The sequence below is a fragment of the Serinus canaria genome, chromosome 3, assembly GCF_022539315.1.
Source record: "Serinus canaria isolate serCan28SL12 chromosome 3, serCan2020, whole genome shotgun sequence".
Taxonomy (NCBI): Eukaryota; Metazoa; Chordata; class Aves; order Passeriformes; family Fringillidae; genus Serinus; species Serinus canaria.
In genome coordinates, this window is record NC_066316.1 from 77,933,461 (window position 1) to 77,951,158 (window position 17,698).

General features: G+C 36.4%; 1 protein-coding gene across 4 annotated transcripts in view; it reads right to left on the reverse strand.

Annotated features, from left to right (window-relative positions):
- The window catches only part of ORC3 (origin recognition complex subunit 3), a 35,288-nt gene that overhangs the window by 8,951 nt on the left and 8,639 nt on the right, over positions 1-17,698 (reverse strand). For all 4 annotated transcript variants that reach the window (XM_050972563.1, XM_050972562.1, XM_050972561.1 and 1 more), the window contains exons 5-14: positions 17,061-17,165; positions 16,154-16,308; positions 15,076-15,212; positions 13,255-13,414; positions 12,334-12,447; positions 10,717-10,850; positions 10,159-10,222; positions 7,089-7,205; positions 6,106-6,185; positions 2,250-2,383 (exon numbers count right to left, since the gene is read on the reverse strand). In XM_050972563.1, coding sequence (XP_050828520.1) covers positions 2,250-2,383; positions 6,106-6,185; positions 7,089-7,205; positions 10,159-10,222; positions 10,717-10,850; positions 12,334-12,447; positions 13,255-13,414; positions 15,076-15,212; positions 16,154-16,308; positions 17,061-17,165 — 1,200 coding nt within the window. The remainder of the gene's footprint in view (positions 1-2,249; positions 2,384-6,105; positions 6,186-7,088; positions 7,206-10,158; positions 10,223-10,716; positions 10,851-12,333; positions 12,448-13,254; positions 13,415-15,075; positions 15,213-16,153; positions 16,309-17,060; positions 17,166-17,698) is intronic.

The window sequence follows — 17,698 nt, forward strand, 5'->3', positions numbered from 1 at the left end:
GTACAACTTAGCCAACAGTGATTAAGTAACAATTCAGCCCTGAGCAAAGGCCCAGCACAAGCCTTGCACATCACTTGAATTCTGTTTAGGTCATCCTAAGTCATACTCTCAACATTTGTTAATTTGACTGATTAGGACTAGGTACTACTCATGCTTCTGGAATATTCAAAAAGCCACATGCTGCATTTTTTTCTCCTTCTCATGTGCAGAAAAATAATGAGTGAGAAATGAGTTCTCCCTACCTAATGCAGAAACTGAAACCAGGGCAGGAAACAGAAGCATGCTAAGGTACTTCATTGCCCAGTTTTATTCTCACCTTAATTCCTTAATTTATAAGAAAATTTCATCTTCATGGACAGGTAGTTCAGTGATCAACTGCACCAATTATTAGTAATTTTTAGGTAAAAACAATGAAGCAAAACCACCTAAAGCACAATCAGTGCCAGGATGAGTGATAATCAGAAAAAAAGCAATCTAGATTTCTTGCCTTATTTAAGAAGATGGCAGATGGAGATTCCACCCACACATCACAGGTAAAGTTTTATCAGCAGTGACAATCATGATATTTAAAAGCTTTTCGGTGACCTGCAGAGAACAATTTGGTATCTTCCAGGGTCCTGTGGACATTTGTCAGAGTGTTGAAGACTTTAAATCAGAAAACTTCCTCTCCACTAGTACTCCAATATATTATTTTATTTTCCAAATCCTGCAGTTCAAAACAGACTGAATGCAAAGATATTTTGTTTGTTCAAACTTCATGATTTTATGTTTTCCATTTCATTAGGCAGTCAGGACAACAGACTGTTGTTGTTATAAAATACAGTATTTTGGACTATCACTTTAAGAGCTCTGTGGGCAATTTGGGTACATCACTTTTTTGGCAGACATCTGAGAACCCTCACTAAAGATCAACACCATCACATAAATATAAAGTAAAAAGTTATCTAACTCAGCAATCTATTCATGTAAAGTATATCTTAACTTCCCCTTCTCTCTTTTCCTTTGGAGCTTAAATTAAATCCACTTTGAAAACAAACTAAGATTATTCATGGATTCAGTAGACCTTCTCTATTTTAAACCCACCTTCAAATCTTAAGAAAACAGAAATACAATCTTTTTTGCTTTATAGTTCTGCAAGTTCTGAATCTCCAGAGTTGTTGTTCCTTATTTATTTCCTCAAGGTAGGAATCCATCTACTTAAAAGCCTTTTGCTTGAATTCTTTTTTTCCAAACTCGACAAACCTTTGGTTTTCCATCATAGTTCAGATTCCTCAGTGCTGGTACCAGCAGTGACATACACAGCTTTTTCAAAGTGATGACCTATTTTCTCTATCACAGCTCTGCTTTTACTACAACTATTAAAAAATACATGGTACAGACATGAGCTGATTCTTTTGGACAACCCCCAGTTAACCCTACAGAGTGATGTGACTACTTTAATTAATATTGACTGCGTTTGGGGGTTGTTGCCTACTTGTCCAAATGCTGTAGAGCAACCACACTGATAATGAGCTTAATTAATATGCATGAAACAGACCAGATGATAACCAATTAATCTTCAAAAGCCAATCTTTGTGGAGTGCTTCTCCATAATCCAGGGAGGGCAACAACATTCCTATTCCAGAAGAATGCTGGAATACATCATACTCGTGTTTCAGAGAGAACGCAGGAGTTCCAGTTAACCTGCCTCTGAAAGGCAGAAGGCTGCTACTCACTTGCCTTGCTAAACTTTGAAATATGTCCTGTACCATGAACAATCAAATCTAGGGCCTTGACAAGTCACAGCCTGTCAGCAGAGCTGACAACTGGCACTTGGGGGCCTATCTCTGAACATGCAGGAGTAGGAACCTCACATACATTTGGATTAAATACCATGTCATAAGGACTGCTTATGCAGTCCTTGCCTGTTTGCTGCTATTTATCTTTAAAACCAGTTTGTTTTTAGCAACTACAACATCTGCTAAAATGCTCAAAATACATGTATGAGAGATTTAGTGGATAATGTTTGCTGATCAGTCCAATTTCTTATCTTACATCACTCTTCTGCATTATAAAAAACACAAACCACATACCAGTAGCGAATATAAACATTGCCTAAATTTGTGCATGTATAAAAAAAAATCCTGCAAATATGATGGTTTAATATGATGACAGGCTATCTCAGGGAAAATGGTCAGATTACTCATTGGTCAGATTACAAAATAGCATTTATATAATCTGTAATGGAATACATGATGGCACACACCCACCTTCTAGATTCTGAAACTGGGTCAAGAACTCCTTCAACTTTTCTACGGCCCTATCAAACTCCTTTCCAGAAGATGACATCAAAATTTCCACACATTGTTGGAGCATGGTTACTAAATCAGTCTTATTCAGCATCCTAAAAGACACAATTGTTGGTTGAAGTTGAAATGCAGAATGATGAAACAGCTTTCAATGTTCTTAGTTGAAAAAAGTTTAAAAAAACCCATAAATTTAAAAACTTTTAAAAGAAAAAATCTCCAGGATTACAAGCATTCAGTCTTGCAAGAAAGTAATTTTTTTTCCTGCTGTCATTAATAGAAAGAAACAGTTTTAGTGATGATGTCCTTCACGTTTTTTTGCAGAACAGTAATTTTCCTGATTATCTAAAAACACTTGCTGGACATAGGAGTTGCAATTTTTGAAACTGTGAGTCAGACATCAAAACAAAATTAAAAAAAACCCAGCACTCAAAACCAAATCATGGTAGGTTTCAGAACTCATTCCCAAAACCAGCAAATGAAATGGTAAAAAAATAAATTCACTATGTAAACACATCCACAGAATTAATCTCTGTGACTCAGAATGACTCTCAAATGAAATCAGTATGCTTTTTTCTGTATCTAATTGCTGTAAATCTAGCCATCACTAGAATCCCAGAACCATTCAAGTTGGAAGGGATCTCTTGAGATCTAGCCCAACCTCCAGCTCAGCATTTACTTACTATTTAGTTATTAGGGCCTCTCCCAAATGTCACTGAGCACAGCCCAGTCTCAAAATCTTAATTTAAAAGATATCAAAGCAATGATGGTGGTCAGTGTCTCAAGCAGTGGGATTCTGTATCAGCTACCTAAAAACTGGCTAAGAAATTTAAGGAAGAATTCAGAAGAGACTGGGGAAGCTCTGTGGACATCTGGAGGAACAACTGCAATTTGAGCTCTAGTTTCTAACTGGCAATGGATACTAAATGCTTATAAATGTTAAAATGTAAAACTTCAGTTTATCTGCTTCAGGGTTACAGATTTTTGCAAGTCAGGTATTGCCTTCAGATGCACTTGTTTTGTACAGAAAAGCATCAGGAGTTAACAACAGAAAGGGTGACCTTGACCACACAAAACATTTTGAAACTGTCTTGTATTATAATGGGTAAACAAGATAGCCTTGTTCCAGGCCAGACAAAACACTGCAGTTAAACATCCAATGTGGAGAGAAAATAAGCGGATCTGGAGATCTCTGAGTGGGAAAGAACAAATCTATTTTCCTAGTATTATTCAAAAGGAAACTGCAAGTTCTAGAAAATCTTATTTACAACAACAACGGGATTACAGGGCCCAAAGAAAAGGCAAGAAGACAGTTGTCACATATGAGAAAATAGATCCTTTGCAACCTTTTAAGTTTGAGATTACTGCAAGGTATGCCAGGTATCAGTGGGGTTAAGATTTTAATTTGGGGAGGAGTCAGGCTTAAAGCATGAAGGAAGACCTCAGATTACCAAAAGGCAGTAAATAAATCTGTGATTATTCAGACAGGTTATGCAAGAGAAGAAAGGAAGCTACAGTGAAGTCCACTGAAACTCCTTCTGAATGCTGAAGAGGGAAATCGCCTGAAGAAGCGATACCATGTTGGTCAGCACCAGTCACAGAAGGGCAGCACTGTGATAAGCAGCATGTGATGAAAAGCCACCCATAATTAGCAGACAAAAACCAGAGTACAATATCTAGACAGAAGACAATAGGGCAGACAGCCCTTGAAGTTTTGCCACCCAAAAGTTTGATGAGATGTCCCAGTCAGTCAGCTCCACATCGAGACGCTCTCCAATCTTCTTGTGATGGAATTAATGCAAAATGAACTAAAGCTCACAAATTCTCTGTTGCCCCATGGCATCTTTTAGACTCTGGAAAACTCAGGTAGAGTAACTACAGTCTAGACTGCTCAAGTTAGATTACCTGAAACACCACCTTTGGGAAGAGCACTTCTAGCAGAAGGCATAGAAGCCTGTCCAGGGAAAGGCTGAAGTAGAGAAGGCAATCACAAAAGAAATACAATTCAGAAACTTAAAACCTTACATTCAAACATAATAGAAGGCAAAAGAGGTACTTTGTTAGAAAATGACAAATAAGCTGATCTAAAGCTTCTCTATTTTTTACTTTCTAAATACAAGAAAAAAAAGATGTATTCTAGAAAAACACTGAAAAGGAGTAAGGGATGGGGAAGGGTGTACATAAAGATATCAACAGGTGATGTGACTCCCAGGAAGGCAGAGATATTAAGGAACAGTAACTTTTAAACCCAAACAAAAGGGGAAAAAAAGATTGAGAGTAGAAGGGGAAAAACCACATTTTATCGTTTTCTTCTAAAAGATAACATCAAGACTCTATATAGAAAAAGCAGAGACAAGAGGAATTATTTGTAAAAAGGCAAACAGAAGTTAAGAGCTGAAAAAATGATAATCACAGCTAGAATTCCAAGTACTTGAAGAAGTCGTGTTGGACAAGTTTTGCTAGGAAAATGACAGAATTTCTGAATTAAAAAAAAAAATAATCATAGAATCACCATCTGTGAAAGCAGCAACTATGATCACTGTATTTCTATCAGAGGCTCCCACAGTGGGAGCCAGGACCAGAACAACAGGAGGATGATGAACAGATAAGAATAAAAGGGGAGCAAGCCAGAATCTGATGGCAGCATCAACTTTGAGATAGGAGAAGAGACAGATGAATTGAGAGAGGATGAAAGCAAATTAAACAAAGAAGAAGAAAAAGGAGAGGGGGAAAAAGGCCAAGAGTTATTAAGAGATTACAGACAGACAGTAGAGAAAGCAGAATGACACATTTGTGGGCAAGAGCTGAGAGGTGACTGAGTGCTGTCAAGATTCAGGAGAATCAGAGAAGGAACACAAAGGAAAGAAATGACAACTCAAGCATGTAATCCTTTCAAAGGGATGAGGGTAAAGAACCCAGAAAAGTGGCTATGTGCAAGAACCACTAAATATGGCAAAGGTACAGTTTGAAGAGTGTGTTTCCTTTTGTGTGAGTGTGTGTGTGTGTGTGTGTGTGTGTGTGTATCAGCCCAGAAAGCTACCCTCTATCCACCACTGAAATAGTTTTTCTGTGCAGTTTTACTGCCAGACATATCAAACCTGAGCAGCTCAAGGGGTCTGGGAGAGGCAGTTCCAGTTATGGGGTTGTGTGACAAAGCCAAGGGATCATTTGAATGAGTACAACTATCAGGAGACAGACACTGCCATGTGTCTGTTGAAAGCACATTTGAAAGTCTTTAGCTGCAACATTGCAATTGGAAGGTTTTCTATCAAGAAAAATGACTTTGACTACTTTGGCATTTTAAACACTGACAGACAACACAAGTACAGCCTCTCCTGAAGTCCTACGCTCACAGTATCAGAAAAAATTACTTCAGACCCTGTAAAAAATGTTAAGGCAAATTAGGAAGAGAAGGAAAACAGTAAAATAAAAAAGAAAGGCCTCAGCTACTATTCATTTGGAAGAGATTCTACCTCTCACAACAGATTAAAATTTAAGACAACTAAGACTAATAATTTGATTGATAACATCTACCACAATCATACTTTAAAAGACAAAACCCAAGTCATTCTCATTCACACAAAGTAATCTCAGTGGTTTCAGCAAAATTACTCAGGGCATATGAGATATGAGAACCCGCCTGAATTTCACAGAAATCAGTAGAAAACCACACCGAAAACAGCAGCCAATTACACTTGCAAACAACCCTAAAACTAACTGTGAACAGGTAATAGCCTCAGCTTTAAGTTCCAGAATAAGTGATGACTGATACTTTCCATGTGTATGGCAGTATTAAAACAAAATGAGAAAAAAAAATCACCTTGCTAGTTGAAGAGATGACTCATACTCCTCTGTCTCCCACACTCGGTTTTCCAAACAAGCACAGTGCAACTCCCTGATCTGTTATGCAAAAGGTGAAGAAAGGATAAAGTGTTTTACAAAGTAATATGGGAATCTTACAACAAGCTGTTCAAAGCAGTATGCAATTCCTTTAGAGCCTGTTTTCCAAAGATGCAGAATGATTGCAAAAGGAATGACAGCTCTTAATATCTTCCAGAACAAAGCTTCTGCAGTAGACTGTTGCTCTGCACCAGGTTCCAAACAACTAACATTCAGGTGAAGTTAACTACAGTGAACAGAAAGGAGCTCCAATCAAATACCCCAGCTAAAACATCCTTTTATTCTCAACATGCCACAGTCCACTAAGCTTTTGTAGTCAGTGACAGATTCTAGTAACAGTATGGAATACGTTGAGAACTGAGAGACAAGTGCACATGCACAGAATATATAATTGCTCTTCTAGTGGAAGAAATTGTTTAGCATGAGAAGGTGGATTAAATGACATTAGAGCAACAGGACTATTAACAGAGTAATTATAACCGTTCCTCCTACAATTGCTTTTTCCTGTACAGAAGGTTGCTAAAAACTCAGCCTCTTCATCTGAATTTGTCTAGTGAACTAACAGAAGAGTGCACACTGTCTGCAATGCATACAGGTAATCTCAGATGTGGGAAGGTCAATGAGTGGATCCTTTTGCTGATCTGTGCACCTGTCTCCTCCTGGAAATTCCTTCCTGTTGACTGACAAGGTATCATCCATGCCAGTAAAGAAACCACATACTCTCATCCTCTGCCCACAGAAAGAGAGCATCTCTCTCCATTTTAAGAGGCAGGGGGCAAATCAGTACATTGATAAATAAAGAGTAAATATTTATTTAACTGTCATACTTTGAGGGGAAAAAAAATCCAAACCAAAACCACAATAACAACAACTCAACAAGACCCACATACAACAGTACATCACCTGCTTGCCCAAAGGATACTTTGGAAGAGAAGATGTGAAAACATGAAGACATCTCAGAATTCGAACATAATTTTCATGGTAAACATGTAAGTCCTCCAGCAACTTCTTTGTTTCTACCTACAGTGATAGAATAATTTTAAAATTAATTCTGACATTCATTTAAAACTCCCATAAAGCACTTTAAATTACTCTGAACTTTTGATATTGTAATGTGCTATAAATTAAGTCATCAGTCTTGAGTCCACTAAGCAAATGTGCTGTATTTCAACAGTTCACTGCATTCTCATTGCATACTGTTACCTTTACTTTCTTCCTCCAGCTCAGAGAGAGATCTGCTATTGACTAGCATTAATATTCTACCACTTTCAACTATATTTAGGCCTTTAGACTTGAAATGTCATCTCACAACAATGAGAGTATACACTATTCCTTTAGCAGGCAATGAGAAGTTATGAAGCTACTTCTACTCGAAAACTTGCATTTTTATACTATGAATGCATTTAAAAATTTATTTCTTATATTGTGAATGGCTGTTGTTTTTATTAGTTACATACACATAAAAAGACCAGTTCACAGAAAACAAAGAAATATCCAGTTGATTTTCCTATGCGTTTTGAATTTGATTTTGCCTATTCCTGTGTCAAGAACAACAGAAATAAATAAATCACATTTAAGAAATAGAAATTATTGACCACTGCTACTGAATTTCCCGGAGGACACCTCATTATCACTGGCCTGCCACAGAAGCATACATTGCTTCTGGAAAGCCACACTCAGAAATTCTGTTAACTGTACCGAAGTCATCTAGTCTTTGTGGTCATTACATTTAAGTCTGTGAATCAAAAGATCTTCTTTCCTCTGTCTTCAGTCAAAAATAAAGAGGAAAAACCACTGAATCCTCTACATATTTAATTACCCTTTTGCCTAACTGAGCAAACTATTCCAAATGGAAAAGGAAAACCAAAATAAGCCACTGCAGTTCTCTGGAGTGAAAGTGAAACAAAGGGTATTAAAGATAAAAGAAAAGCAAAACCTTGTCTACAGGCAATATAAGGAAGCACAGATGTATGGAAAGAAAAGGTTTTCTTCATATTGCAAAGACTGAAAGTAACAAAGACAGTGCTACAGAGAGCTTTCTGATGTTAAAAAAAGTTTTAAATTATCCAAAACATTAACGATCTTTGCTCCCATAGACTTCTTATATATGGAAATTTAAGAGTCACAGATATAACAGCTGTTAAGACAACCTCTAAAACCTTAAGGTAGACATTTACAAGCCTGTATTTTAAGTAGAATCATTTAGAAAAAAATTATCTCCACCACAAAATAAGCTAAGAAAAGAAAACAAGTTCTCTCTAATGCTGCTTCATCAACCTTATTGCCCCTAACCCCAAGCATTAACACAGCTATACTTCCCTCATCTTGTTCCTAGCTCAAGACACATATAGTTAATATAAGTAAATAGCAATGAATTTTGCCAAATAATGAAGTGAAAAAGCATAATCCATTTTAGAAGAGTTTGAAAATGCCATTAGAAGACTATGTAATATTATTTCCAGAACAGAGATAAAAGACAGATTGCCACATTTACATAGTTTCAAATTAAATTTGCCATGAAACATTTCAGGCAGATTTGTTAATAACTATGATGTAAAATTGCTTTTAAAACTCATAATTTTAAATAAGTGAAACTCTTCCCATAGTTATTAAAAAAGTGGTAACAATATGGAATATAAATGAAGCTGATAAAGTGTATTGCAGGTTTAGGAGCTGAGCTGGAAGACTTAAAAAGACTAAAGTGACCTGGTGCTGAAATACAAAGTTCACGTGAAAGATTGCTATAGTGATTTTGAAAGTGTTTCCAAAGCTGGGCATGACACTGTAGATTAGCATGACAACAGAACAAACAGCACCTCATTAATGCAGCACTAGGACCTTTTTTCCTCAGGCACAATATTATGCCAGCTTGGCAAGGCAGCAATGGTCCCACCTCCATTGTGGAGATCAGAACAAATGTCTTCAATTAAAATCTGTGAGAAGCATCATATGCACCTAAGTATGAGAATTCCAGCTTCCTTCCCAAAGTTAAAAGTTGAGGCTTGTGAAATAAGGGGTATATTATTAAATTGTAAGATTGAAAACATATAAAGTTTAAGCTGATGATTATTCAGCTTTCAAAGCAGATGTGAATAAAGGGCAAGGGAACAGTTGTAGCTTAAGTTATTTTTGCCAATGAAGACAATGGATCATAAAATGATGTAAAATCATATCTCATCTTGAATACTGTAACTGTACTTGCCATATTGCTTGCTCCTAACCTCCCCTCCAGCCATTACCATTGCTCTTCACACTTGAAAAAGCCTTACACACCAGGCAAGTACCATTTGCCTGACAGGTTACAAATACTTGAAATGAAGAGTCAGGAGAAACCCTTTACCTTCAGCAATACTTCTACTGGGACTGCCTCAGATGGTAAAAATAACCAACAGATTTTTGCTGGTAAATTCCTAAAGGGCTCACTATAGTAGTAGTCTGACTTCAATCCACTGGCAAAGCTTCAGATAAACATGTAACAAATTGCTTTTAATCCTGTTTGAGGTGTAGGGTGAATGTGTGCCTTGGGACACAGACTCTGCCCTACTGAGTTCAATCAGAAACTATGCAGAGGTTATGAAGGATTAAAAGCTTATGAAATAACCTCCAAGACAACTTACACATTCTTCAAACACTTAACTGACCTTCCAAGAAAGTCAGTCTGGGCAAGCATGAAAAGACCTGCTCATAAATAAACCTTGTATCCTTCTTTTTAAGCAGTTATATTTCTAGACATAGCTAAAAGATGATGTAAGAAAGTTGTGCAGCTTCATATAAAGGCTGACCTGGCAACCCTAGAGATTTGGAATTTTGACCTGCCAATCCTAATTCCTCATTACTGGTCACAAAGCACAGTATGTTCTGTGTGAAAGATATTATACAGAACTATATGTCTTGATCTTGTAGTTTATTATGCTCCACAAAGTGATATATGGGCAAGTTATTTCTGTTCTCCAAAGACATTCTTAAATTTTACCTTCAAGAAGCTGTCGTTTGTCAGCAGTTCAATCTGTTTCCCTGACTCTTGCTTTTCCACATACCTTATGGCAGGAAAAAAATAAAACCAACGTAAAATTATAATGTAAACAAAGATCCTAGGGTTAAAAACATTTAAAATGCTTATGCTGCCATAAGAAATATGTGTCTTTCTCTGGAAAGATTCAAAAGGACAGTCAAATCCAACAAGTTGAAAGGCTACTCCAAAACCCTAGACATTATGCTTCAAATCAGTTTAACAAGTTCAAAAGTGATTTATGGTTATTTGTCAAAATAACTTTTTTCTGTATTAAGAATGAGAAGAAAAAAAGTAAATTCAAGTAATTACACATCACAGAAGCTGTTCTTGCTAAACTAGAACATTAAGGCTTCCTGAAATTATTTAGAAATGTCCTCTGTTTGATCAACTTACCTTTGCTACAGAAAGTGCACAAATGAGCTACAGTGTTCACAGAACTACATTTACAGATTTTTTAATCTTTTTTAAAGCCAACTCAATACATGATTGTCCAAAAAAAAAATGTATTTCCACCCTTACCTTCTAAAAGAGGGCAGTCTCCGAATGTTTTCACACTGATCATGTGATAAAGAATAAACTCTCTTCTTAATGTCTACGAGGTGGCAACACAGTACACTGAGAGGCTGGGAATAGAAATGCTCCACAATACAGAGCTGAAAAACAAACCAAGAACTAGGGATGTTAATAAAATTCAGTCTATATCTATATATATCTATATATATATATAGATATAGACTGAATTTTATTAACGGCTATATCTACCCTTTAATGCTTTCTTACTGCTACACTGCATATACTACAATGGTAGTAATGGTACTCCTTCAAAAATAATTAATTACAATTCATGAACATGGCATAAGTCACTACAGGACATTGATTATACAGTTGTTCACAGTCACATAATTGCCTTCCTTGCTATATGTGCTACTCATTTTCAGTACTTCAGCTTTTCCCCCCTCTTATGCAACATCACACCTGGATATAATGACTTGATGCTGATCTCTCATATTTATCACTTCGAAAATCTGATCTGAAATTGCTTCATTCTCAAATTCTTTTAACACACAATGACACAGCCATACACTGTCAGGTCTAAAACTTGTATCTGCATGCCAGGCCAATGGAGAAGCACTAAACTTTGAACAATCTTTCAAATAAGAGGAGTTGAAACCTATGAAAGCCCACAAAGGTCTGTCTTCAAGAAGAGGTACAATGGCCAGGATATTTCTCGTGGCCACATGTAATCATTGTATCTTATATACCTAAAAATCAGAGAAATTCTAAATGTATATGACATTAAAAGAGCATATTTTACTAGCATGTTCACACATGGAACTAGGTAAGAAAGAAACCATTTCACAGTCCTGCATTAAAACAGATGACAGGGCCTACAAATTCTTCAGAGAACTCTTGTCTGCAGTCCACAAAAGCTAAAAGGAGACCTAGACACAGAAATACATCTAGATATGAAGAACTATATAAGACAATAAAAACTTAACTACCATGCTCTCTAGAGACTCTTTCTGGAAACCCCCGGAGCTCTTCCACTTTGTCTCCTGAGAGAGGGTAAATACAACTCCCACACTGCTACACAACTGCTTGGAGCACAAGTATTACCTCCTCTGAGGCACCAAGTAAATGACTCTGCAGCTTCTATTTCCCTGAAAAGGCAGGAAATGTGCATCCAGAAATTGTGCCAGAGGAGTTCAAGTGGGGAAGAAACACTGCTGTTGCCTACTCACACCAACACAAACCAGAGACCAAGGAGCTGGTACAGATGACCAGAACTGGGGAGTTCTGTCAGGGCTGACAGAAAACTACAAATTAATCTATAGCAAAATACAGCTCTTTCTGCCCACTAAGCCAGGTCACCCTGTTAAACCTAACCTTAAAATATTATTGGTTTTATGGCACAGTAAGCTTTTATTTGCTTCTTCATACAGGTCCTACAAGTTTGCTCTTAAACCCTTATCAGTAAAGATTTTTAAATATCCATCTGTTCACAGATCCAAACTGTTTCCACAGGATATTTTTTCATGCAATTCAGCAGTACTAGGACCTAGGAAATCTTTCAGTGCCTAGTAATTACCCTTTGTTTTCACAACCATTATTTGAATTCTCATTACCACTGCCTACCTGAAATCCTTTGATAAAATTCTGTACAGAAAAATCATGGTACAGGAATATGTTGATGAGAACCTGCAGAACTTTTTCTCCCAGTTTAAAGGGAAACTGGGATGTCAGAAGCAGCTAAAAGGGAGACAAAAAGAAAAAGTAGCCACAGTAGAAATTCTCCTGAATTCAAATCAGTAAAGCTTATATATACAACTTGATACAACTCTTCGTATGTGTTAACATTCAACTAAATGAGATACTAAATACATCGCCAGCTCCTAAAACCAGTATTTCTACTAAAATATCCTTACAAAGATTGATTTTTTAAGTTTATTATTTTACCATATTTTCATAAGCTTCTTTCACTAATGCAACATTTTAAGTTAATTTTGCTTAATGCTATTTTTGTAAAATTACAAATATAACAGAAATTGCTGGAATAAACAATGATACCACTACTTTCAGCATGTCTAACAGAGATTTTGGAAATCCTGTGGTCTACCAAAAATCCACAGACACAACATTTATATGGCTTGACCATATGGATAACTCAGCTAACGTTTGACAGGTGGCAAAACTCAGGCTGAACTATTTTTTCAGAATTTTAGCTAAGTTTCAAAGCTGTCTTTTTCTGGAACAAAGTAAAACTGAAATCACAGCTTGATTTTAATGAAGAAGTGTGAATGTCAAAGTATGATTGCATAAGGCAATGCAAATGAAAGATGAAAGCAGGTGTGTGTATGTGTGTCTCGTCTCAGTATGAGAAGGGAGCTCTCAGCATTGCACTGCTCTGCAGCTGCAAGTAGAAATATCTGAAATGCACAGCTCTCAGGAACAGAGTCCTTTCCAAAACCTTCAGACAAACCTGCATTTAAAAACCACACATGTAAACTGTGCTTCAATACACACACACTCCTCATTTCTATTTAGAAAGGGAGTTACCTTGTCAATTATAGTAGACAGGTGCTCCTTACAGGAAATGGACTGGAAAAGCTCTATGCATAGCAGAGAAGAAACTGAGTGAGGAAGTAGTCTGTGGATAATCATTGGTGATGTAGCAATTCCAAAAATCAGCACTAGAGGTAATTCATGGATATGCTGACTGGATAACGGGGCAAGAGGGGAAAAAAAAAAAGTAATAGTTACATTATAGAAGCTTGTGTAACAAATGCATTATGTTCCTACTATAGCACTGAGTTTCAATGCAGAAAAGGGTAAACTAAAAGTTTTGCTGCTGGTAAACCAAAAGAGGAATTTGTGTGGAAAAAAATGAAAACAAAAGGATGTTATTTAAAGCCCTAAAATGGATAAGAAAATGAAACTCCATTTTCAGACTGAAATTTCAGAAAGTGGCATAAAAAGCATAATTTCAGTTAGTTTTGCACTGATCCTACCTTCCCAAAAAGTTATATTCAGAGAGCTGAGTCTTATAATAGGATTTTTTTAAAGATACAAAGAAAAAATAAGAAGATACATTAAATAGGTAACAGCCAAGTAAATTTGAAAGATTTATACCATTTAATAAATTCAAAATAAATATGAAGCATCTCCAATGTCTGGAGATGAGTGTTCCAATCACACTTAAAAAAAATTTCCAACTTCTCCAGATTAAACTTTGTCTTCAGATAAATTTTTTAGTATTTGCTTTAGAACTGAAAATCAGGACTGAATGTGTATTCCTTGAGGACAGCATACAATTTACACAAAATACAATGTTTTCACTGTATTATCAGTGATTCTATTTTTAGTAGTTTCAAGGAGGTACAAAATATGCTATCATATATACCTTCTAGGTTAAAACTGTCAATTTATTCCTTTCCTTTGTTTTTGCCACAGCAACTTTTTGACTTTAGATTTTAATTGTTATCCCACAATTACTTTGTTTCTCTAACCTCTCAAAAGAAATTGCTGAAGACAAACATAAAACCAATTAACTTCATATATTGCTGTCCACTGGTGATAACCTTAGAGATCTTAAAAAGGAAATCAGAACTTGTGATCAACAAATCAGAGGAACCTTTAACATTTGTCCACTTCACCTTTATTATTAAACATATTTAAGACTGAGATGAAAATAATAAGCTACACAATTTCTTGCTGGTGGCACAGCAAGTGAATTGTTGAGGAATTGCAGCCCAAATTCTAACAGCTCCAAGCTGGGGACTTAAATGCACGATGCTTTTTTTGGAGAGCAGCATGAGTTTTTGATTAGCATGCCTGAGATTACATTAAGGAAGACAGAAACAGAAATACATTAGGAAGACCAATTACATTAAAGAAGAACAGAAGTACAGGAGCACCTGAAGTAGTCAGCTGCTGATTACAATCCTGGCCAGCTGGAGAAGTTTTATATGCACCCCTATTAGTAAGCTAGTGACCTTTAAGCAGCAGCATTACCTCAGTAGTCACACAAAAACACACTCTGCAAACAATTTTAAAAGATCTAGACATCTTGAAAATTTAGTTTCACATTCACAAATTCTTTAACAACTAGTACCAGTAAATCCTACTATGTGAAGAATTAAATCAGCCACTCCTTATCTCAACCTGGCCCTCAGGCACTCTGGCTCACAGCCTGAAGTTCAGCTTTAGTGCAATTTACCCCTAAAACCTAGCAAGTAGTTTTTTTGCTCAATCACTGCTGCAAAGAAGCAGCACCAATATTTGATTCCAACACTTCACTGGCCTCACTGTTAAATTTCAAAACAGCTGCAAATAGAAAACAGTAAAGGAGTGGAAGAACTAAAGTTCAAGTCACATTACCTGCTGATGACTATGAAGTCTTGAAGAACTTTGGTGGTGAAACTTTCCATGTCTTTGAATACGACTACAACTGGAGGAGACTGCCAGTGTCTAGAGGAGGAATTTCTTTTTTTGCTTGGAGTTTCGGAATCTGTTTTCTTTAAAGCCATTAATTAAACATTAATACACAGAAACCAGCAAAATAAAAAAGACTGAATCATATCTATGATATTACAGTACTCCAAATTGACATGACTGACTTTTTGTGAGCTGTCATTCATTTGTAGCTGACCTAAAACTGCCATTTTCCATTTTTCTTCCTTCTCTTTGGCATAGCATAAAGTACAAAGAATAAAGAGATTTTAAACACACAGACCAACAATGACAAGAATAGCTCTGAGAGACAGAACTGGTAGAGTTCTGTTGGGAATGAGGGAGATTTGAATTATGTACACAGACATTGCTTATTTTCTCTATTTTTACCCAGTAATAAAAAGAGCATGCACTCAGGACACTTCAGTTTATCACACTGCTTTGATGAAGTCATCAGAAAATCAGCTGTAACTTGTATTCATGACAGAAACAAAACTTCAATAGCTTTAGCAAACAAAAAGATACAAAAACATTTTGAAAGTTATTTCCTCACTGCTTGCCAATGTAGTGTGGGCTGCAGATGACATCATGGCCCATTAGCACTAATACAGTACCTTTGCCCTGGACAGCTGTTCTTCTGTAAAGTTTTGTTTTAATAAACAAAATAACTCAGCACTCCTGGGAGAAAAGCATCTGGCAGAAAGCTGATACTGCATTTTAAGCTTCCAGTTCCCAATTAAACATATGATAAAATAGTACTTGCTTGTGTTTCATAATTCTGACATTCATACATCATCAATAACTAACTCCACATTGGTTCTATGTGTCACATATTATATTCAAATCACCTCAATATCACTTTGTTTTTTAAACATTAACCTTTGGCATTTTCTCACAGAAAGCTGAATTATTAAATTTCTGGTTTAAACACAAAGGTGAGATATTAAATTTGTTTTAAAGGTCAGGCATTTTGATAAACTGGAGATAAAAAATGCCAGCAACATACCTTTGTTACACTGTCATACCAGCTGATAAGAGAAGGCATTGAACAACGTACTCTATTCTGTGAAACCTGCACACAGTCCTCATCCTCCAGTGAGTCCACATCTAAATCACAGTTCATCAGCTGCCCCATCAGCTTCTGCATCAGATTTTTTATACCTTCACAAAACATTTTTAGAAATGTGGTAAAGACATTTGGTTGTCTGGCAACACTTTTCTGTCTCGTACTATAAAAAACTACCCCAAAGTTATTACTCATTATTTTCCACATTTCTAATTATTCTTCTCTTTTCAGAATGCACATCTCATACTCCTGAAAGCATTAATGATATGCATGCTGTTCATGCAATTTGCCTAGATGGCAACAACTGAGGTTAAGATGTTGGTCTTCCAGCTTTACCTGAGCTCCAGCCACATGCTTTTAAGAGTAACCTAGAAATAAGTAAGGCAGCCACTCCACAGAACTGAGGATGCTGCCACATGTGATTTTAATCCTTTTACCTAAAAAATAAAAAAAGGAGCAAGGAGGGTGGGAAAATTTTATTCTACCCATTCTCTCACTAAATAATGTGACTGTAAGCATTTAAAAAGTGGAAGGCAGACATCCACTGTCCAAATTAAACAAAAAGAAAATCAACCTACAACATCAACATGCAATACACTAAGCAGCATGTTCTTAACTGTTATGCTACAGCCAAGAAGCATTTCAATCTATAGTGTTTTAAACTGCACTGGATACCTCTCAAAATACAGTAGGCATTACTGCTCTGCTTACATAGGTTTGAGCAAATCTTTGGAAAGTCTTCAGGATCCCTCTGTCCAATACTCTTGCATTTAGGGGCAAAAGCTAGAATTCCTACTTGATTTGATACCTTATTCAAAAGAAGCAGCTACACTACTGCAGTATTTACCTGGGCAATCTTTGGCTTCCAGCATGGCTACATAAGGAGTAATGTTATCCTGAAGGACATCTGAGAGACCTCTGAAAGTCAAGTCATGATCTGTAACATTCACTCCTAGAAAAAAAAAAAAAAGGACAAAATTTTAAGAGCATTTTTCCCATGACTCATGAGCACAATGATTGGACAATAGACTGAACAGTAGACAAAAACCAGAAGATACCTCAAATATTTAAGGAAAGAATGAAAAGTATTACATCAGCTGTGAGGAAAGATGAAAAACTAGCACAAGATTAGCTATACATGTTGACAATCCCTGATTAAGAGAAACAGGGAGTCACTGTGAATACCCTTCATCATATAGCTTGGTGGGGTTTTTAAAATAAAGTTTTCCAAGGATGCAAACTTGCAAGAAGCAGGACTGGTTTTCTAACATCCCTTAGAAGCCATCCACAGCCACGGAAGGCCTGCAGACAAGAAGTGAAATTCACCTTCTCTAGAAGAATACTGCATTCATACCTGGATCCTCTCATGACTCATGTAAAGAGGAAAATTACTGTAAATTGCTGTGAAACTGCATCTGAATTCACTATGAACTACTTAGTTTTTACTGCCTTTGTTAATATCCTTAATGAACAGAAAAAAGAACA